At 38.9% G+C, this 22,210-nt stretch overlaps 2 protein-coding genes across 2 annotated transcripts; one reads left to right on the top strand and one right to left on the bottom strand.

Annotated features, from left to right (window-relative positions):
- The first annotated feature begins 468 nt into the window (after nucleotides 1-468).
- On the top strand, nucleotides 469-3,597 carry LOC142529181 (mitochondrial import inner membrane translocase subunit Tim9-like). Its single transcript, XM_075634641.1, has 2 exons — nucleotides 469-994; nucleotides 2,559-3,597. The coding sequence occupies exons 1-2, from the start codon at nucleotides 891-893 to the stop codon at nucleotides 2,743-2,745; spliced, it is 291 nt and encodes a 96-aa protein (XP_075490756.1). The 5' UTR covers nucleotides 469-890; the 3' UTR covers nucleotides 2,746-3,597.
- On the bottom strand, nucleotides 3,360-4,683 carry LOC142529180 (uncharacterized). The gene is made up of 2 exons (XM_075634640.1): nucleotides 4,487-4,683; nucleotides 3,360-3,900 (listed from the first exon to the last, which is right to left on the bottom strand). Exons 1-2 carry the CDS (start codon nucleotides 4,586-4,588, stop codon nucleotides 3,484-3,486), a joined length of 519 nt encoding a protein of 172 aa, XP_075490755.1. The 5' UTR covers nucleotides 4,589-4,683; the 3' UTR covers nucleotides 3,360-3,483.
- Nucleotides 4,684-22,210: the final 17,527 nt, after the last annotated feature.

The raw sequence follows: 22,210 nt of genomic DNA on the forward strand, positions 1-22,210 counted from the left end.
ACTTTTACTGTAATCTTGCCTCTATTATCATTAATTCTATTGAATATGATTTACAATGTTTCTTCTTATAGTATCACCATTATAAATCAAATTGTGCATTTTATTTAAATAAAAAAAGAAAGAGAAGACAATAATATGGGTCACCGTGACACAAATATGTTTTCCATCACAAAGTAAGTCATTATCATTCAATGATTTAATTTTTTTTATACTCACGACTCATCATTGTTTTGGATGATGTTGATGATATAGTTGAGGACATGAATAGGAATTTTAATCTTTAGATATATGATTTACGCTACATTATCTATTAATGAATTTTTATTTATTTTGTTTGCTATCTTTGTGAAAAATATTTAATTTATATAATATTATAGTATAAATCACTTTATATATATTGAATTTTAAAAATTTATGTCAAATGTATTTTACTTCGATAAAGCGTGCGCTTCGCTTTGTACCTCAGGCTCCAGGGTACTCTAAGCGTTTTAGTGTGCCTTGCGACTTAAATAACTATGGCGAGTAAATATAGTCTTGGACTCACGTGGTCGATAAAGTGATAAGAGTTTATCACAATTGGAAACTTTGTAATAACTTATGGGTTCTGATAGGGATGCTATTTGTGCTGCTCGTGGAAGTTTTTCTAACTTGAGGATTCTCTAGTATCCATACATTCCGAAATTTTTCGCCTGCAAATAGAATATAGTTATTGCCATTTCCACAAAGCTACAAAGATTGTTGGATAACATAAAAGAGGACCGGCCCTTATTATTATTTTTTTGGGCAAATGTAGTTGTAGGTTTTAGCTCAACAATTGGTTCTTTGTTGCAGCGTCCGTTGGGTTTTGAGTGGATGTGAGTCGAGCAGCATCTCTTTTGCTACTTGACACCATGGTACCCAATCCCAATGTTGTTAATCATCCCACCATTGGTGTACGGTTGGTTTACTTTAGGCTCTGTTTTATTGTTGCTAAGGTCATATATTTTCTCCAGAGGTAAGTTATAGTACCCCTCAGTTTATCTCTTTCCTAATACTAGTATGATGCACGTGCGTTGCATGTAATATCAATTATATTATAAAAATTTAAAAAATTTATTTTCTAAAAAATAATTTGAATCATTTTGTTATTTATTTGGGCTTAATTTCTTATCATATTAGACGATTTATAAAAACTTATATAACTTACTTTCAAAATTGTTTCCCAAATTAAAATTCAAGCAGTTGATTTTATGTTATATAATAAATTGTAATGAACATAATATATATAACAAAATGAACTGAAACAAATTTTTTAAAAAAATTATATATTCAAATACCACGTATAAATCATAATAACCTAAAAATCAACCAAATTATGGATTTTATCAATGTATAAATCATAATCTACATAAGCGAAGCACACTAAAGACAAATAATTATCAATTTAAAATCACTGTGACTAACTCATAAAAACAATATTAAAACAAATGAAATAATATTATTGATAGTAAAATATAATTCATAATATTTAATTTAACCTCCTAAAGAATTTTTTTACTTTTTATTTTTACAATTCTATGTCATGGATAAAAAATTATATATATCGATCTTTTGTAGACTAACATTGATGACTATTAATTTCTTGTTAAATAAGTTTTAAAATAATAAATAAATCAACATATATAAAGAAATGCACATTCTTAGTTATAAATTTTTCATATATCTTTTTGTGATACTATAATTTATTATTTAATTAGAAATTGCACTAAAAATATAATTACAAAATTACAATAAAATCATTGGAAAAAAAAATGTAGAGAGAAAATTAAAAGGATAAAACATTTAAATGTATTATAAAGATGAGTTATTTGATAAAATTAATATAGGAGTTGCGTTCTGTTCTTGAAATGTGTATAGAAAGTTAATTTTGTCATTGCACAATCGGAAAACAATGTCCTTGTATAGAAGGTTAATTTTGTCATTGCACAATTGAAAACAATGTCCTTTATCCACACTTTTATAGATAATAGATATAGATTGTCATTGCACAATTGGAAAACAATGTCCTTGTATAGAAGGTTAATTTTGTCATTGCACAATTGGAAAACAATGCCCTTTATTCACACTTTTATAGGTATATAGATAGATATAGATTGTCATTTCACAATTGGAAAACAATGTCCTTGTATAGAAGATTAATTTTGTCATTGCACAATTGGAAAACAATGTCCTTTATTCACACTTTTATAGGTATATAGATAGATATAGATATGGCCATGTATTAATGCGCCTTAACCCCTAATTGCTTGGTGGGCTTCCTAAAGCTATACTGATTGCTAACTTGCATTCTTCTGTAATACAACAACCAAATGTATTTCTTTCTTTTGGTGTTTGAGAGGCTTCAAAACTTGTATGCTCTGTAATTAAAAAAAAGGAACACTTGTGTGGTAGGGTGAAATATTCCCCGTTGAGGATGATCACACATTAATTCAGATGAATTTGAATGGTTGTTTTATATAAAAACACAAAATATTTATGAAATAGGGGTTAAATTAAATTTTCATGCGTATGTTCTGCAGTTTAAGGATGTATAACTCATTGGTGGAGAGATGTTTCACCGACTGTGTTGACACTTTCCGTCGCAAGACTCTTGACAAGCAAGAGGAAACTTGCGTTCGCAGATGTGCAGAGAAGTTCCTGAAACACTCTATGCGTGTTGGCATGAGATTTGCAGAGCTAAACCAGGGTGCTCCTACACAAGATTAGGATGCCTCTTCCAAGTGTGGCTGGTCTTTCTCCGAGAATATTGGTTTTGTGTTTACTTAACGACGGGATGCAACATTTTATTTAGTAACCAAAAGATTGTTTTGAATTCAAGGTTTCTGATCATCATTTTGTGGTGCAAGATAGCAGCATTTTTGCTGAAAAATTGTTGCTTATGACTAGATTTATACATGTAATAACTTGAATTTCACATTTCTGAGTCTCTTTATCTCTCTGTTTTTTTTAACACAATAGAAGCAGTTATAATATGCTTGGATGCATGCACTAACATATAAAGTTTGTTTTTTGTTTGTTTTTTTTAGAAGCATCCTTTCAATTCTCATTTAAAAGGAATTTCTATCTATAAGCATCAGCTTCTTTCTCAAAATTGAAGCTTCATTGATTGAAAATGAAAAGAGTGACATATTTATTCTTAATTTGATCCTTCTGGACACATCCAATAGGGGAGATGGTAAGATAGATATATCTCATCCTAAATTTGGAACGAAAGCTCGTCATCCCGTAATGATACATATAACTCTTCATCCTTACTTTGGACAGGACACCCTTGAAAAATCTGGTCACAAAAATGAAAACGGCCAGAGGGCACAAGCACAAGCACAAACTGTGTGTTTATATTAACAAACAAGAAAATGAATGCTACATTGTACTCCGTCAGAAAGAAGTTGATGTAATCCACAAATGCTTAGAAATTACATCAATATGCCAACAACATATTCTTTATTTTTGCAGACTAGACAAAAGATTTGAGGTAGCAAAAGCAGCAGATCCACCAACTATAGAAACCCCAGCAACCACAAACTGCAGTCCTATCTGCCAAGGGTAATCTTCCGGCACCAAGAACACGAACAAAGGCCCCAAAACAAGTAAAAACAGGCTCAGAGTGAGCAGAGTCGAGGGCGTTCCAGGGTCGGTAGCAATTGACAGGACACCGAATTCCTCTGCTTTAGAGAGAAGGCCGAGCTTCTCTATCGCAGACAACGACAACCCTGCTTTCTCCGCTGCTGATAAGAGGCCGGCCTTCTCCGCCTTACTGAGGAGGCGCAGCTGCTCCACCCTCGTCAAAAGCTTCACAGGCGTCCCGGACGCTGTGTTGCCCACTCGTGCGGGCTCTCCCAGAGGATAGACCGTTGTACTCTACAAGGTAAGACATAACATGTTCTCATCAATTTCTCTTTCTTTTCTTCCCAAGAATAATGACCATGTAGTGAAGAAGAATGGATCATCGAATAGGGATTCCGAAACATAGTAAAGCCGTAGTATCAAATTGAACCACGATTTCTTTCCTTGTCGAAGATAATTAAGACATGGTTTAGACTATTGATAAGATGAACTTTTAATGGATATTAAATTCAGTATTAATCCGTCACACATTCCCTAACGTTTAATAATGAAACAAAGACTAGTAATAAGTAATCAACTAATGGGTCGTCTTCTCACCATGTAAACATAATGAATGCATATACATTTTATCATGGTCTCCAGAAAGCAAGGGTCTGTGTTGAGATTATCTCTAGTTTCAAATCAAAATTTTGGCCAAGATTCTTCCTCTTCGAGATCATAGCAACCCACAAGTTCAATTTTCAAAGAAATCAAGAACTTCTTAGCAAAAATAACCCATCTTCCAGACACAGAGTTAGATATGACTACATTACACTAAAGAATCTGTGTTTTTTCCAGCACTAAACATGTCGAAACAACACATTTGACGAAGATTACTTACCTTTTTAGAGCCAACAGTTTTGGCGGTAGAAGAAATGGGCTTTTTAGCAGCCATGGATCTGATTGTAAGAGGTGAATACGGTGCTGCCGCCATAATCTTCATCGCTTCTTCTCCGTATTAGTGGTGGAGAAAATGTACTGCAAAACTCTGAAGAATATTTGGACAAATACAGACTCTGATTTATCATTTTGTGTGGAGCAAAATATTTCTTATTTTTATTTTTCGTTTTTGTACAAATGGCACCATGTGATTGGCTATTGTGATTATCTTTCTCAGTTTGCTTCTTTTCCAGTGTTGTGTTTTATTTGATTAATTTGAAGATATTATCGTCTTGATTATAAGATGGAGAACAACTTGTTACTTTTGTGTTTATGAAATGTGTTGATTTGATATTTTATTTTTTGAAATGTTGATTAAATAACTATTTTGTTTCAAACTTCTTTATAATTAATTATTATAATGTTTGATTTGAATAATGATACATTAGTTTATTAAATAAATATTTCTCATCCAAAGTTTGATTCAAGTTCTACAAAATATTAAAATGATAAATCATCGTACTACTTAAAGTTAATCCACAGTTTAAATTTCGATCTTGATCGATCTTTTATAGGAACTAGGATGAAAATCGAGCAAGAAGTTCTTGGTTCTAATCAGAGTCGCCAAAACGGGCTAGTGAGATAGGTCAACCTGCGATCCACCACAAACCGTCATTTGTGTTGCTTTCAGGTGCACCATTTAGAGATATAAATATGAAATAAAAAATAAAATTGGATATCGATATTTAAGTTAAAAACCTCTTAAAATTGTTAAGGTAAAATCGGACAAGATGAAAAGAATTTCACTATAATATTTTATAATGTACAACTACTCATTGTGTTTCTAAATAGAATACAAACTCTCTTAATACAGGAGAACAAAACACCTCATAGGTATTATAGAACAACATACTCAAATAAGAATGTATTGAGATGAAAGAAAAACTCGACAGTGAGATGATACATGAATAAAGGGAGGAAGCTCTATTTATAGAACACCTCGTCAGCTGTGAAAACAAGTATGAAAACGTATCTTCCCGCCTGAATGCTTCATTTGTTAAATTTGCATATACCATCATTAATGCATTTCATGTTGCAATTCATTTCTTTGCCGATAATAAGTGTAACGTCCCGAAAATCGGAAGTCCACGTGAACCACATGCATGCAAGTTATTAAATTTCTTTGGTATTTTATTAAATTATTTTAAAGCTTTAAATGCATTTTTATTTCATTAATTTGTGTTTAAATATTTTTATGCATTTTATGCATAATTCATGCATGGTAGAATTTAATTCATGAAATTTTAAAGGTTCATGCATTAAAGATTTTTAAGTTTCATTTTGCGCTCGAACGAGGAACGGAGACCGGAGAATTTTCAGGAAAAACTATTTTATTACATGATTAATTTTTATTAATTAAAATAAGATGTTTTAAAGGTATTTTTCAGGAATTAGGATTTATTGGGTATTTTTACCCGCATGATTTTAATTTTTAACGATACGTAAATTTTATCGAATCCGGGGACTTTTTGAGGGTTCGGCTAATAATTTCAAAATCTTTCCAATACGAAATATTTTTCGGGAGTGTGTTTGGAATTAAAGGGCCTATTTTTAAGCTTATTGGACTTAAAATCCTTTTTATTTTAATTGAGGCTCATTAGTACACATTTTAATTAACCTAAACTATACTTAAACTAAACCTAAACTTAATTTTCCACCCACCCATTGAAATTCAGCAGCCCCTCCACGTGAAGATAGCAGACTTTATCCCCTCCCTCAACCTCTTCTCTCAGTTTCAGCAACTTAGCAACTAGTTCCCTCGGCCATAGCATTTCCTTCAAAGAAATTTGTCTCCGGCGCTTGTCTTCGATCTCCTCGCTTCTATAACATCTAAGGCACGCATTGTATCATTATTTCTGCATCATTCACGTCATATATGTGCTGTCATGTGTGTTATGTTTATGCATTTTTCGGTATTGGCATGGCAAAGCTTTTATGCTCTTGGTTTGCAAAAGAAAAACTTCTCCCGGGTTCCTTAGCTTCGTTCTTGCTCTCCAAACTCATAAGGCACGCATTGTATCATTTCTTTTTGCATCACACTCGTTTTATATGCTGTTGATTGAGTTTGTGCATGAAACTTTCGATCCATTCTTATGCATAAGAGTTTTCGGGTTTTGAGTGTGTTCTTGCAACCCATGGTTTGTTACTCACTGTTTTTCAAGATTTGTTGCAAGGGACTGCTGTAGTTTTGTTGCTAAGGGACGGAGACATGTCATGAGTTAGGGGATTTGGTGATGGAGTCGAGACTTAAGGAGTTGGGTTGTAGATCGTGAGTTGTGGCAAGGAGGGGCTCGGGTGGTGCAGATCGGGAGACATGAGTGGAGCTGATGGCTTGAGAGTTGATTCCAAGGCCTGAACCAGACCATAAGAGGTCTGAGCAGTGGCTGAGGAAGGCCTGTGTGCTGCTGGTACCACCCCTGGGACAAATCGATCGAGTGAAGGAGTTAGGGCCGCGGGTGGAGCTCTTGGCGTGTCAGCGCGGGAGTGCGATTTCCAGCGTGCATGAGACTGAATCCTTGGGTTGATTCAGTCCAGTAGTGTCCTAGGATGGTCTAAGAAAGGTTGGTGGGTGGCTGGAGCCATCAGATTTGGTGAAGGAGTGGTGATCGTGTGCTAGTAGCTCGGCTAGGGGTGAGGGATGAGCTGCTGTATTTTTCCAGCTGCTGCCCAATGTATGTTCGAAGGACTGAGGGGCTGGTTTTGGGGAAATTAAGGTCTTTTAAGAGTTTATAAGGTGTGGTAAAAAGTTAAGAAAGTTTTGGTTAAGTTTCGGTTCGATTCGGGTTAAAACCGGGACCTCGGTCCAAGTTTTAAAACAATTCGGTTAAGTTATTAAATAAGCTCGAGATTACGTCTAAGAAATACTTTTAAATATGTTTTGAGACATTTTTAAGAGTTTGGTGAGTTTCGGATCAAAATAATGAGTTTTGGAATTATCCAGGATTTAATCGCCGCACGAAACGTTAATTAAAGGATTAATTGAAACGCCAATATTTAAACTTAATAAAATTATAGAAAATTATATTTAAACTCAAATAATTATTAGAAGTCTAAGTTTTTAATTTGGAAATTTTATGTTAATGTTTGATTTAATTCGGGATTAAAGCGCATTATTATGTTATAATTAAGGATTAATTTAAAGGTCATCGATTTAAGCCAAATAAAAATATGGAAAAATTCTTGTAGGCTTAAATAATTATTTGAGACACGTTAGAGTCAATGTAATTAAGAAAAGGTCACAAACGTGAAATTTTACGTCTAGGGGTGAAACGATAATTTTTGGGTTTCCAGGGACAAAATGGTCATTTTGCACCCGGGGTGAGATTTTGGACCTGGCAGCGCCCTGAGCACATTTTATCATGATTTAAATTTTTATGCATCACATTTATGAGTTTTACGCAATTATGATAAATACGGTGCATGCTTGGTTTAAAAGAAAAAGTTACGTATATGCATGTTTTTATTAATTGATGATTATGATGCTATTTTTGAAGGATGTGATTTGGTTGTGACTGATGATGTATATGTATACAATGATATGAGATATGATGAGCTGAGGCCCGGGCTCAGTGGACGGGTAATGCTGTCGCTGATGTCCCTCGCCGCCGGGTACCACGGTTACATGTAGATGGATCCATCGGTAGAGCTGATACGATAGAGCTGATATGATAGAGATGATACGAAAGTCACAACTAATGAACTGAATTCAATTAAAAAGGAAATGTTTACGTATATGATGACATGAGATGACATGCTTTGACACGATATGATTTTACACAACACGTGTACATGATGCTTTTAAAGTTCATGAAAGATATGTTTACGTATATGATGATATGAGATGACATGTTTTGACAAGACATGATTTTACACGAGACGTTGATGTTCATGCTTTTTAAGTTCATGAAAGATATGTTGAGCATGATATTTTTCACTGCTGTGTGCTAGGTATATGTACTTGTTATTAACGGTGCAGGTGTGTTGAGTCTTTAGACTCACTAGGCGTGTGTGATGCAGGTGAGCTTCATGATGAGGACACTAGAGGTGCTGAACTCTGAGTAGGCAGATCTGGTGCGGTGACACGACCCGAGGACCACATGTTTTCCGCATTACGATTTATGAGATTGAGAGGAGATGAAATATTTTTATACGTTGATGATTTTAAGAATTTTATACGTTTAGGTTTACGTATGATTTTAGACAAGTTGGGTTATTTTAAACTGCATTGTTTTTACTGACAAGTAATTACGATCATTTTAAAATTAAATGTTATTAAAAAAATACACGAGCTTTTAAATAAAAAAAAAAATTTCGCACTTTTAAAACGAGTGAGACGTCACAATAAGGGTGGACGTCGGTCGGTTCGGTTCCATTTTTCTCTACAATGGTTCGGTTTTTTGGTTTTCGGTTTTGGGGGGTCCAAAACCAAAACATTTTATTACGGTTCGATTCGGTTTTTTTGTTAATACGGTTCGATTTATATGGTCAGTTATATACGATTTTTATAATATTTTGTTAATAAATAAAATTATACATCACTTGATGCTTTGTGAATGCAACACATACAAAATAAACAATGACAGTAGATGAGTAGAACATATATGATTACAACATACTTATGACTTAACAATCTAAGAAACAAAATCGAGAACTTGGAAGAGAACAACCCAATAAAATAAAATAATAATTAATGAATAATCCAAAAGAAAAACAAAGTAACAAGTTATTAAAGTACCATGTGATATGAAGATTGAAATTTGAAGCAGATAATGAAGTTGCATGAATTTAGATGAGGAAGGAAATAAAACTGCTGATAAAGGTATAGACGTATAGTGATGAGTGATGACTAAGTTCAATCCTAAATCTCAAATGAGAGGAGTAGTCAGTAGTCAATATTGGACTTGTCACATGACTAAGGCCCATTATACAAAAGCCCTATAGTTAAATATAATATGGTCGGTTCGGTTATTTCGATTTTCTAAGGATCAAAGCCATAAACCGAACTAAAAAACCAAATTTCTTTAATTTTTAATCCGTAACCGACCGAAAACCGATAAAACCGAACAATTTAAACTGAATTTTTCGGTCCGGTCGGTTATTTCGATTTTAACCAAACTATGCCCACCCCTAGCCGACAATTTGGGTGATTGAAAAATTGTCAACTTAACGCTCCTATTTGGCGGGACAGATCATGCTATTTTTTTGTTATATTAGGTAGGTCGGGACAAGCCAGCCTGTCCACCCCGCCAATATGACTATCAATTGACCGCTATTTGACGAATTAAAAAATTATCAACACAACTTACTTTTTTGACGGAGTGAGACGGGCCTAGATCATTAATAGACTAGTTGGGTGAGCTTAGCTTATTTTTACGTGAGAAGGACCTAGAACTACTTGCTTGAAAATTTGCGGAAAATTAAAAATTTTCTTTTTAAAAGAACTTAAGTGGCCTCATTCATAAAATCACTGGTGAATCAAGTTCAATATTTCAAAATATTGCAGCGGAAGAAAATCAAAGTTTTGCCAACAACAACGATTTAAAAATATCCAACAACTGATAAAAATTGTTTGCGAAGAAAATAACAACTGCTGCTCTGAGGTCCTCGGGTGCCACTACTGCCGACCCAAGCTGGCTCACTGGTCCCCGCCCTCGGCCCTGGCCTCATCAGTACCTACAACAATCAAGTCTAGTGAGCCTAAAGACTCAGCATGCATATATCGCAGGTAACGAGTAAAAATCTGAATTAAAATATGCATGTGATAAAATATCCTGTCCTGAGGCATACTGAAAATAATCTGTACTGAGCAATTATAATACGTGCATAACTGAACTGGAAGTCACTGTAAAAATATTTGCTCCTTGGAGCCTGTACTGAAATATCTGGTAAAATTTTCTGTTGAGATTATGTTTTACGCCTGTGGCCACTGCACTAAGCTGAACTGATCGGTAACTGGCTACCGGGGAGGCTGAAACTAATCTGAGCTGGCCGGTCACTGGCGACCGGGTGGTACCATACTGAACTGATCGGTCACTGGCGACCGTATAAAATAACACTCCCACATAGTGAATGAACCACAAGCCATATCGCATAAATCTCAAAAATAATCATTTTCTATTTAATGCACGTAAAATAATTAACTGGCATAATGAAAATTTCTGTAATTTTACCAACTGGATTGGATTGGATCGTTCCCAGGCTCGCTGCAACCTAACTGTGCCATGAAAAATATGCAATAGCTTAAACATGACCAACTATGCAATTTACGTTCAAAAGATGCGACTATGACGCCTAATGACTTCGCATTTAATCATGACTCCGAGCCAACCTGAACCGATACTGAACCGACGTATAGTCATGATTAAAATACGCTGAAAAATCATAAAATAATGTTCCTAAAATGGTAGGGTCGAAATCTAGGTGGAATGGAGGCCAAAACACGAAACGCTCTTTCGAGAGTCAATTTGGCACATTGCACCGTAAATTCTCGTACGACCTCAAAAATGATCCAAATGACGAACGGTTGAAAACATGACCTTCCCAACTCAATGAGGCACTGTCCAGTCCAAGGCCATGGGCTAAAAGCCAACCAAGAACTCAAACGACGCTTCTGAACAGCAGCATACTTGCTGTCAAAAAAAATACAGCAGCTGCGCACTACAAGACTTGCATTGGTTTCGAGACTATCGGCCATTAGGGGCGTGAACCACCGACCAGAGACTCTTACCAATATCCCAAGGAATGATTTGAACCATGGCTAAGGGCCCTAGGCCAGCCACAATCCGCATCACACCAAATCTTAACCGAAGGGTCCAACCGAGAGCAACGTGCATGCGTGTGTAGTGTTTATGCTATGATCGATGTCTTGCGTCGTTCCAGTGGCCATTTGATTGACCATGGCACGATCTAGACATCTAGGAGCATGATATGAACCGTGGCTAAGGGCCATAGGCCAACCAAGATCCACACCAAGCCACAAAAGAAACGAACCATATGCTGAAAAATGGAAGGGCCGAATGGGGAAAGGGGCTGTTCTTGTTGCTTATTTAAAAACCGATGAGCCATGGACCAAGCCACCAAAAGGGCGACTTAGTCACGTCTTAGACATGCTAGGGAAGTGATCCAACCATGGCTAAAGGCCCTTGGGGCAGCCAAGATCAGATCCTTCCTCCTTGACATCCAAACTGAATTTCGAATCACATTTCTGCACTTATGGGGAACTTGCTGTCATTCTGAATTTCCAGCAAGCATGGGGCTGGTTTGAATGGACCAACATGGTCCTAATGCATCCTACTACATGTATACAAGCCGCCTTGGGAGCCTGGAGTCGATCCAATACCTGAAACTCACAAACCAAAAGAAATCGTGAAGCTTGTCATGAAAGGGCCGAAATTCTGCATGTGTGTTCCCAAAATATTTTGACATGTATCTCGGTTTTTGCTTGCTAAAACATGATCATGTACTGAAAAATAAATGATAATATGACTTGATTGAGGTTTGAAAGAAATCTAGACATGCCTGGTTTCGTTTCGAAAGAAAACGAAAAGAAGAGACGAGACGGCGCGGAGGAGACGGAGTGGCTTGCTTCTCTACCTTTCTTGGCTCTCGATTTTTCTCCCTTTCTCCCTAGCTGCTATCCACGTTTTTTCTACTGAAAAGGGGTCTTATTTTCGGTGGAGGTGGAGGGGGGAGTGATGGTTATGAAGGTGAGGAGAAGGGTGCACAAAAATAGGATCATATCAAGACCAAGTCCACTCCCCTTTTGAATTTGAATTTTGAATTGATATCAAATGAGTTGGTGGATGCTTCTAGGAGGTGGTGGCCGAAATTTAGCTTGATTCTAGACTAGGATATGTCCATTTATTTAATTAAATTGTGCTCCCAAAAATCCTAGAATTATCCTACTAATTACATGCAAAGAATTGGTCAAAGTTGGTGAGTTGGAAAATGAATCTTCTAGCACTAAGGGTGGCCGAAAAATGCATGATAAAATAAAGGGAAATGTTGATTATCTAGTCAACTAATAATCCTTGAAAGCCTTAATAATCCTTTAAATAATTTAGTGAGCTAACCCCTTAATTTAATAACTTAAATGAGTTCATTTCTTAATCACCTCAAATAATTAAATTAAATCTTCAAACCTTCATTTCTAACTTAAATGAACTTAGTTACTAGCTAAATTAACTTCTGGAAATATTTCTCAAATCTTAAATTCTATCTCAAAACTCCAACTCCGGTCCGGCCTCACTGAAAATACTGAAATGCTAAAAATCAATCTACTGAACTGAAATAATGAAATAATTAACTTCAAATAAATGCATTTAAAATAATCATGCAATGAAGTCAATCAAATTTAAAAATCTAGAATTATGCATGGCTTATACGTCTACTGATTTACGGGTTCTACAATCCTTCCCCCCTTAAATAAATTTCGTCCTCGAAATTAGAACTCACCGAATAACTCAGGGTATCGACTTCTCATCTCCGGCTCAGACTCCCACGTAGCTTCCTCCTCTGAATGGTTGAGCCATTTGACTTTGACTCGCTTAACCAACTTGTTCCGAAGTTTCTTCTCCTGTCTGTCTAAGATCTGCACGGGTCTCTCCTCATAAGATAAGTTCGGAGTAAGCTGCAACGGCTCGAAATTCAGCACATGCGAAGGATTTGCCATATACTTCCTCAGCATGGAGACGTGAAAGACATTGTGTACTCCGGCCAGATTTGGCGGAAGAGCCACACGATACGCTAGCGTCCCAACTCTGTCGAGGATCTCAAACGGTCCAATGAATCTCGGACTGAGCTTCCCTTTCTTGCCAAATCTCATGACACCCTTCATAGGTGCCACTTTCACGAAGACATGATCGCCCACTGCAAACTCTAACTCTCTCCTCCGCTGATCGGCATAACTCTTCTGTCGGCTCTGAGCAGTCCTCATCCTATCACGGATCTTGACTACTACATCTGCTGCCTGCTGAACAATCTCTGGACCCAACTCTGCTCTCTCTCCTACTTCATCCCAATGAACAGGAGATCTACACTTGCGACCATACAGCGCTTCATACGGAGCCATACCTATAGACGACTGGAAACTGTTGTTATAGGTGAACTCTACCAATGGTAAGTTCGACTCCCAACTCCCAGAGAAATCAATGACGCAAGCACGGAGAAGATCCTCTAAGATCTGAATAACTCGCTCCGACTGTCCATCTGTCTGCGGATGGAAAGCTGTGCTAAACAGCAACTTCGTACCCAAAGTCGAATGCAAACTCTTCCAAAACGAGGAAGTGAATCTGGGATCTCTGTCGGATACGATAGAAACCGGAATACCGTGGAGTCGGACTATCTCTCGGATATACAGCTCTGCATACTGAACCATGGTGAAAGTCGTCTTAATAGGCAAGAAGTGCGCTGATTTGGTAAGACGATCTACAATCACCCAAATAGCATTCGATCCTCTGGCTGACCTCGGCAATCCGGTCACAAAGTCCATGGTAACATTCTCCCACTTCCACTCGGGAATAGGGAGAGGCTTGAGCAAACCTGCTGGTCTCTGATGCTCGGCCTTCACTAACTGGCAAGTCAGGCACTCGGATACAAAACGCCTGATGTCCTTCTTCATTCCTGGCCACCAATACAATAGCTGCAGATCTTTGTACATCTTCGTACTCCCAGGGTGAATGGAGTACGGGGACGTATGGGCCTCTGATAAGATGTCTGCTCGGATAGAATCACTGCTGGGAACCCATATCCTATCTCGGTATCTCACAATACCGTCGCTGACTGAATACAAAACACTGCCCTTAGCTTCATCTCTCTTCTTCCACTGTGCCAACTGCTCATCTGCTGCCTGACCGCTGCGAATACGGTCAATAAGAGAGGACTGGATAGTCAAGGTAGATAAACGAGGAACTCTACCTCGAGGGTAAGTCTCAAGATCAAACCTCTGCATCTCAATCTGAAGAGGTTTCTGCATCGTCAAATGAGCCATCACTGCGACTTTCCTGCTCAAAGCATCCGCAACTACATTAGCTTTACCCGGGTGGTAGCTAATGTCACAATCGTAGTCTTTCACAAGCTCCAACCAACGTCTCTGACGCATGTTCAGCTCCTTCTGCGTAAAGAAATACTTGAGGCTCTTATGGTCGGTAAAGATCTGGCACTTCTCTCCATACAGATAGTGCCTCCAAATCTTCAAAGCAAAAACTACGGCCGCTAACTCCAGATCATGGGTAGGGTAATTCTTCTCGTGGATTTTCAGCTGTCGAGAAGCATACGCTATCACTCTCCCATGCTGCATCAAAACTGCACCTAAACCAAGCTTCGAAGCATCGGTATAAAGAACAAACTCGCCAGATCCTGACGGTACAGTCAAAACGGGTGCTGAGATAAGAGCTTGCTTCAAAGTATCGAAGCTCTTCTGACACTCCTCGCTCCACACAAACTTTACATTTTTCTTGGTCAGTGCTGTGAGTGGAACGGCTATAGAGGAGAATCCCTGGATGAATTTCCTGTAATATCCTGCTAGCCCAAGAAAACTGCGGATCTCTGATGCATTCTGAGGCACAACCCAATCTCTGACTGCTATAACTTTCGCTGGGTCTACCTCAATGCCACTGCTAGAAACAATGTGGCCCAAGAACGCCACCTTCTCTAACCAGAATTCGCACTTACTGAACTTTGCGAATAGTTTATGTTTCTGCAATGTCTGCAACACTGTGGTCAGATGCCTGCTGTGCTCCTCCCGACTCTTGGAGTAGACGAGAATGTCATCTATGAACACTATCACAAACTGGTCGAGGTACGGCTGAAATACGCGATTCATTAGATCCATGAAGATCGCTGGTGCATTCGTCAGACCGAACGGCATCACTAGGAACTCGTAGTGACCATAACGAGTCCTGAAAGCTGTCTTCGAGACATCAGCATCTCTCACCCTCAACTGGTGATAACCGGAACGCAAATCTATCTTGGAGAAAATCGAAGCTCCCTGCAACTGGTCAAACAGATCCTCAATCCTCGGCAGTGGGTATTTATTCTTCACTGTAACCCTGTTCAACTCCCGGTAGTCAATGCAAAGCCTCATCGTGCCATCCTTCTTTTTCACGAATAAGACTGGCGCGCCCCATGGAGAAAAGCTCGGGCGAATGAACTCCTTGTCGAGAAGTTCCTGGATCTGCTTCTTAATCTCTGCCATCTCTGTCGGTGCTAGTCGGTATGGCGCTTTGGATATCGGAGTCGTACCTGGCGTAAGCTCAATGGAAAACTCCACCTCTCTCTCTGGTGGCATACCAGAGACGTCTTCGGGAAAAACGTCTAAGAAATCTCTAACAATCGGAACATCTGAGGCTGACTGGCTGGGTTCCTCGGGGACAGATAAAAGGGTTGCTAGAAATGCCTGACACCCTCTATGCATGAGCTTCCTAGCCTGAACATAAGGAATAATGCGCGGTAAGGAAAAGTACCTGTCCGGCTCAAATAAGAACTGCTCCATTCCAGGCGGTCGGACAAGAACGGATCTCCGCTGGAAGTCTATCAACACTCTGTTCCTCAATAGCCAGTCCATCCCTAGGATGATGTCAAATTCCGGCATCGGTAGCACAATCAGATCCGCATAAACAAGATTACCGTGCAACTCAAGGTCTATATCTCGGATAACATTGGTCGCTGCCATCTCCTCGCCTGACGGCAACACTACTGAAAAGGCTGTATCTAGCCCAATGGTCTGGATCTTGAGAAAGTTTGCAAAGACCTCCGAAATAAATGAGTGAGTGGCCCCTGAATCTATCAAGGCCTTGGTAGCGGAACCAGATATAAAAATTCTCCCTGAAAGAGCGGAGCTCTAAGTTGAATCCCACTACAAGATCTAAACTTATAGACATGCAAAGATCAAGGTTCCTCTAGCTTAATTCCTCTAAAATAAATCTGAGTAGAGCATGCAATCCTATAACAGTTCTAAGTTCAAAATCTAAATCCCGATTCCCAACATGCGGAACTTCAAATAATAACTTAAAGTTTTAAAGGTACCTGTCAACAACATAGTCTCCGGGTTGGCTTCCGCGGCATGGAGAGCAAAAACTCTGCCTTGGGTAGGCAGATTCCTCTGAGGGCACTGCAGCAACATGTGGTCTGGACTGCCACACTTAAAACACTTTCCTGAGCCAGCCATACATGCTCCAGGATGGCGACGTGAGCACCTGGGACAGACTGGGTGCTCCTGAGTCCTCGGGGCTGGGCGTCCCCGCTGCTGCTGCTGCTGGCCTCTGTTCCTGGGCGGTCCATGAAAAGGCCTCTTATTCTGCTGCTGATGCTGAAGAGGAGGAGGGCGGTGCGGTGCCTGGACTGGGCGCTTGCCCTGGCGATCCCTCTCGATATCCCGCAGATCCTGCTCTGCGGCTAAGGCCTTGGAGACGGCAACCTCATAAGTAGCAGGGTCAGATACCCTAACATCCCGGCGCAAGATCGGCCGTAAACCCACCAGGAAGTGCGTCAGCTTGGCTCTGGCATCATTCGCTATCAGGGGCACAAAGTGACAGCCCCTCTCGAACTTACGGATAAACTCCGTAACCGACATATCCCCCTGTCTCAGACTCATGAACTCGGTGGTCAGCCTGGTGCGAACCTCCTCAGCAAAATACTTGGAGTAGAAAATCTCCGTAAAGCGGGTCCAAGAAAGTGTAGCCAATGTCAGGGCTACCGAAGCTCCTTCCCACCATAAGCGGGCGTCTCCAGTGAACAGGTAGGTGGCACATCGGACTCGGTCTGCGTCCCCCAGCTCCATAAAATCGAAGATAACCTCGAGGGATTTGATCCATCCCTCGGCAACCATGGGGTCAGATGTCCCAGAGAATTCCTTCGGGCGCATCTTCATGAATCTCTCATAAACAGCCTCGGGCCCTGTCGGCCTGGCTGCGGCTGCGGCTACGGCTGCGGCATTGCCCCCCGCAAACTGTGCGAAGAACTGTGCCATCCCAGCTAACATCTGGGCACTCATGTCCGGTGGTGGCGGTGGAGGAGGTGGTAGGTCTCCCTCCGGTCTATGCTCCTCTCTGTCCTCTCGGCGAGGCTCCACCTCTCTGTTGCGCTCTAAAATGCGTCTAGGGGGCATACTGTTCCAACATAACCCATACGTAACTAACATGCATAATTCCATAATTTATTACTGAAATACTCAAAATCTGGAAGCATGCTGACAAAATAATTCATGCTATAACTGAAATGCTGAACAAAATGCTGAACTGAAAAAAAAACTTACAGACCAAAGGCGTGGCTTCGTGAGCTTCTCGCGGTCAGTAGTAGTGAAACCCTATACAGAACCACCGCTCTGATACCAACTGAGAAGGACCTAGAACTACTTGCTTGAAAATTTGCGGAAAATTAAAAATTTTCTTTTTAAAAGAACTTAAGTGGCCTCATTCATAAAATCACTGGTGAATCAAGTTCAATATTTCAAATATTGCAGCGGAAGAAAATCAAAGTTTTGCCAACAACAACGATTTAAAAATATCCAACAACTGATAAAAATTGTTTGCGAAGAAAATAACAACTGCTGCTCTGAGGTCCTCGGGTGCCACTACTGCCGACCCAAGCTGGCTCACTGGTCCCCGCCCTCGGCCCTGGCCTCATCAGTACCTACAACAATCAAGTCTAGTGAGCCTAAAGACTCAGCATGCATATATCGCAGGTAACGAGTAAAAATCTGAATTAAAATATGCATGTGATAAAATATCCTGTCCTGAGGCATACTGAAAATAATCTGTACTGAGCAATTATAATACGTGCATAACTGAACTGGAAGTCACTGTAAAAATATTTGCTCCTTGGAGCCTGTACTGAAATATCTGGTAAAATTTTCTGTTGAGATTATGTTTTACGCCTGTGGCCACTGCACTAAGCTGAACTGATCGGTAACTGGCTACCGGGGAGGCTGAAACTGATCTGAGCTGGCCGGTCACTGGCGACCGGGTGGTACCATACTGAACTGATCGGTCACTGGCGACCGTATAAAATAACACTCCCACATAGTGAATGAACCACAAGCCATATCGCATAAATCTCAAAAATAATCATTTTCTATTTAATGCACGTAAAATAATTAACTGGCATAATGAAAATTCCTGTAATTTTACCAACTGGATTGGATTGGATCGTTCCCAGGCTCGCTGCAACCTAACTGTGCCATGAAAAATATGCAATAGCTTAAACATGACCAACTATGCAATTTACGTTCAAAAGATGCGACTATGACGCCTAATGACTTCGCATTTAATCATGACTTCGAGCCAACCTGAACCGATACTGAACCGACGTATAGTCATGATTAAAATATGCTGAAAAATCATAAAATAATGTTCCTAAAATGGTAGGGTCGAAATCTAGGTGGAATGGAGGCCAAAACAAGAAACGCTCTTTCGAGAGTCAATTTGGCACATTGCACCGTAAATTCTCGTACGACCTCAAAAATGATCCAAATGACGAACGGTCAAAAACATGACCTTCCCAACTCAATGAGGCACTGTCCAGTCCAAGGCCATGGGCTAAAAGCCAACCAAGAACTCAAACGACGCTTCTGAACAGCAGCATACTTGCTGTCAAAAAAAAAACAGCAGCTGCGCACTACAAGACTTGCATTGGTTTCGAGACTATCGGTCATTAGGGGCGTGAACCACCGACCAGAGACTCTTACCAACATCCCAAGGAATGATTTGAACCATGGCTAAGGGCCCTAGGCCAGCCACAATCCGCATCACACCAAATCTTAACCGAAGGGTCCAACCGAGAGCAACGTGCATGCGTGTGTAGTGTTTATGCTATGATCGATGTCTTGCGTCGTTCCAGTGGCCATTTGATTGACCATGGCACGATCTAGACATCTAGGAGCATGATATGAACCGTGGCTAAGGGCCATAGGCCAACCAAGATCCACACCAAGCCACAAAAGAAACGAACCATATGCTGAAAAATGGAAGGGCCGAATGGGGAAAGGGGCTGTTTTTGTTGCTTATTTAAAAACCGATGAGCCATGGACCAAGCCACCAAAAGGGCGACTTAGTCACGTCTTAGACATGCTAGGGAAGTGATCCAACCATGGCTAAAGGCCCTTGGGGCAGCCAAGATCAGATCCTTCCTCCTTGACATCCAAACTGAATTTCGAATCACATTTCTGCACTTATGGGGAACTTGCTGTCATTCTGAATTTCCAGCAAGCATGGGGCTGGTTTGAATGGACCAACATGGTCTTAATGCATCCTACTACATGTATACAAGCCGCCTTGGGAGCCTGGAGTCGATCCAATACCTGAAACTCACAAACCAAAAGAAATCGTGAAGCTTGTCATGAAAGGGCCGAAATTCTGCATGTGTGTTCCCAAAATATTTTGACATGTATCTCGGTTTTTGCTTGCTAAAACATGATCATGTACTGAAAAATAAATGATAATATGACTTGATTGAGGTTTGAAAGAAATCTAGACATGCCTGGTTTCGTTTCGAAAGAAAACGAAAAGAAGAGACGAGACGGCGCGGAGGAGACGGAGTGGCTTGCTTCTCTACCTTTCTTGGCTCTCGATTTTTCTCCCTTTCTCCCTAGCTGCTATCCACGTTTTTTCTACTGAAAAGGGGTCTTATTTTCGGTGGAGGTGGAGGGGGGAGTGATGGTTATGAAGGTGAGGAGAAGGGTGCACAAAAATAGGATCATATCAAGACCAAGTCCACTCCCCTTTTGAATTTGAATTTTGAATTGATATCAAATGAGTTGGTGGATGCTTCTAGGAGGTGGTGGCCGAAATTTAGCTTGATTCTAGACTAGGATATGTCCATTTATTTAATTAAATTGTGCTCCCAAAAATCCTATAATTATCCTACTAATTACATGCAAAGAATTGGTCAAAGTTGGTGAGTTGGAAAATGAATCTTCTAGCACTAAGGGTGGCCGAAAAATGCATGATAAAATAAAGGGAAATGTTGATTATCTAGTCAACTAATAATCCTTGAAAGCCTTAATAATCCTTTAAATAATTTAGTGAGCTAACCCCTTAATTTAATAACTTAAATGAGTTCATTTCTTAATCACCTCAAATAATTAAATTAAATCTTCAAACCTTCCTTTCTAACTTAAATGAACTTAGTTACTAGCTAAATTAACTTCTGGAAATATTTCTCAAATCTTAAATTCTATCTCAAAACTCCAACTCCGGTCCGGCCTCACTGAAAATACTGAAATGCTAAAAATCAATCTACTGAACTGAAATAATGAAATAATTAACTTCAAATAAATGCATTTAAAATAATCATGCAATGAAGTCAATCAAATTTAAAAATCTAGAATTATGCATGGCTTATACGTCTACTGACTTACGGGTTCTACATTACGGCTCTAGTTCCAACCTTTAATTATGGTTTTGGATTCGAAATCAAAAAAGGATCTTGAACTCTCGGTTTAGGGTTCGAACTTCGAACCGAAGGGTTTTCTATTTAATTAAATGATTTATTATTTATTTCAATTTTTTAAAAAATGCAATAATTGTTATAAAAGAATTTTTGTTTGCAAAAGCCGCAGGTCCGGGCCATTTGCAAATATGGCCTCCCCAAAACAAAATTTTAAGGTCAAAGGCCTCATATAGTTTTTTTGGTCAATAGGTCTTTCTTTAATTAAAAAAGTTAATCAAAATATTAATTAATAGTTAGTCTAAATATTAATTAATAGGGTTTGTGGAACAATTGAGAAACACCACCCAAATCAACGTAAGTTTCTCATCTCTCTCTTCCTCTCTTTCTCTTCATTTCTTCCTTTCATCGCATCTTGCCCATTTTTTTCCCATTTTTATCATTCTTCATCTTCATTTCATTTCTAACTTTTTTAACCTCTTCTTTTTCTCTTCTCCTAAAAAAATATAAATTAGAATCAAAGATTAATGACATTTTCATTCTCATGCAATACGTGTTTTCATAGGATCATTGGAATATCAGTATAAGGTATTTTATTTGGCCATTTATGTTTTCATGTGGGTGGATTATCAGCTACTCAAGTAATTTGATTTCTCATTCAGTATGCTTAAAACATTTATTTCAGTCGGTTAAATTATATATTTCAGTCGGTCAATAGCATTCAGTCGGTCTGTTAAATCATATATTACTGTCAGTCGGTCGGTTAAATCATATATCATAGTCGCTTAATATCATTCAGTCGGTCGGTTCATATTCAGTAGGTTGAAACATTTATTTCCGTAGGTTAAGTTATGCATTGTAGTCGGTCAATATCATTCAATCAGTCGATTATAGTTATATATTTCCAACTCTCTTACATCCATTATTTATACCTTTTTTTTTCAGATTGCGTGGACAGCGATATGATTCAAATCTTAATTAATTTTGATGGTGAGTGGAAGGTTGACAGTGAACGTAAAGATTCATGGTGTGATGGAAGTAATTCGGGATGTATGCTATATCTATTGATGATAGTAATGTAAGTATTGAAGATGTTGAAGATGCAATTTTTGAGACACTTCATTTGGATAAACATGATATGGTATTGAAGCTAAGTTACTTGCCAAAATTTGAGGCATGTAATCCAAGGCCAATATATATAAAAAGCTCAAGAGCATTGACAACATATCTGTCTTTTGGCGTT

This window comes from Primulina tabacum, chromosome 16 (genome assembly GCF_025594145.1).
Source record: "Primulina tabacum isolate GXHZ01 chromosome 16, ASM2559414v2, whole genome shotgun sequence".
Classification (NCBI taxonomy): Eukaryota; Viridiplantae; Streptophyta; class Magnoliopsida; order Lamiales; family Gesneriaceae; genus Primulina; species Primulina tabacum.

Coding starts and splice junctions, on each gene's coding strand:
- LOC142529181 (XM_075634641.1), top strand. CDS start 891: ATGGTACCCAATCCCAATGTTGTTAATCATCCCACCATTGGTGTACGG. Junction 995..2,558: donor GTCATATATTTTCTCCAGAG/GTAAGTTATAGT, acceptor TATGTTCTGCAG/TTTAAGGATGTATAACTCAT.
- LOC142529180 (XM_075634640.1), bottom strand. CDS start 4,588: ATGAAGATTATGGCGGCAGCACCGTATTCACCTCTTACAATCAGATCC. Junction 3,901..4,486: donor AAACTGTTGGCTCTAAAAAG/GTAAGTAATCTT, acceptor CTTACCTTGTAG/AGTACAACGGTCTATCCTCT.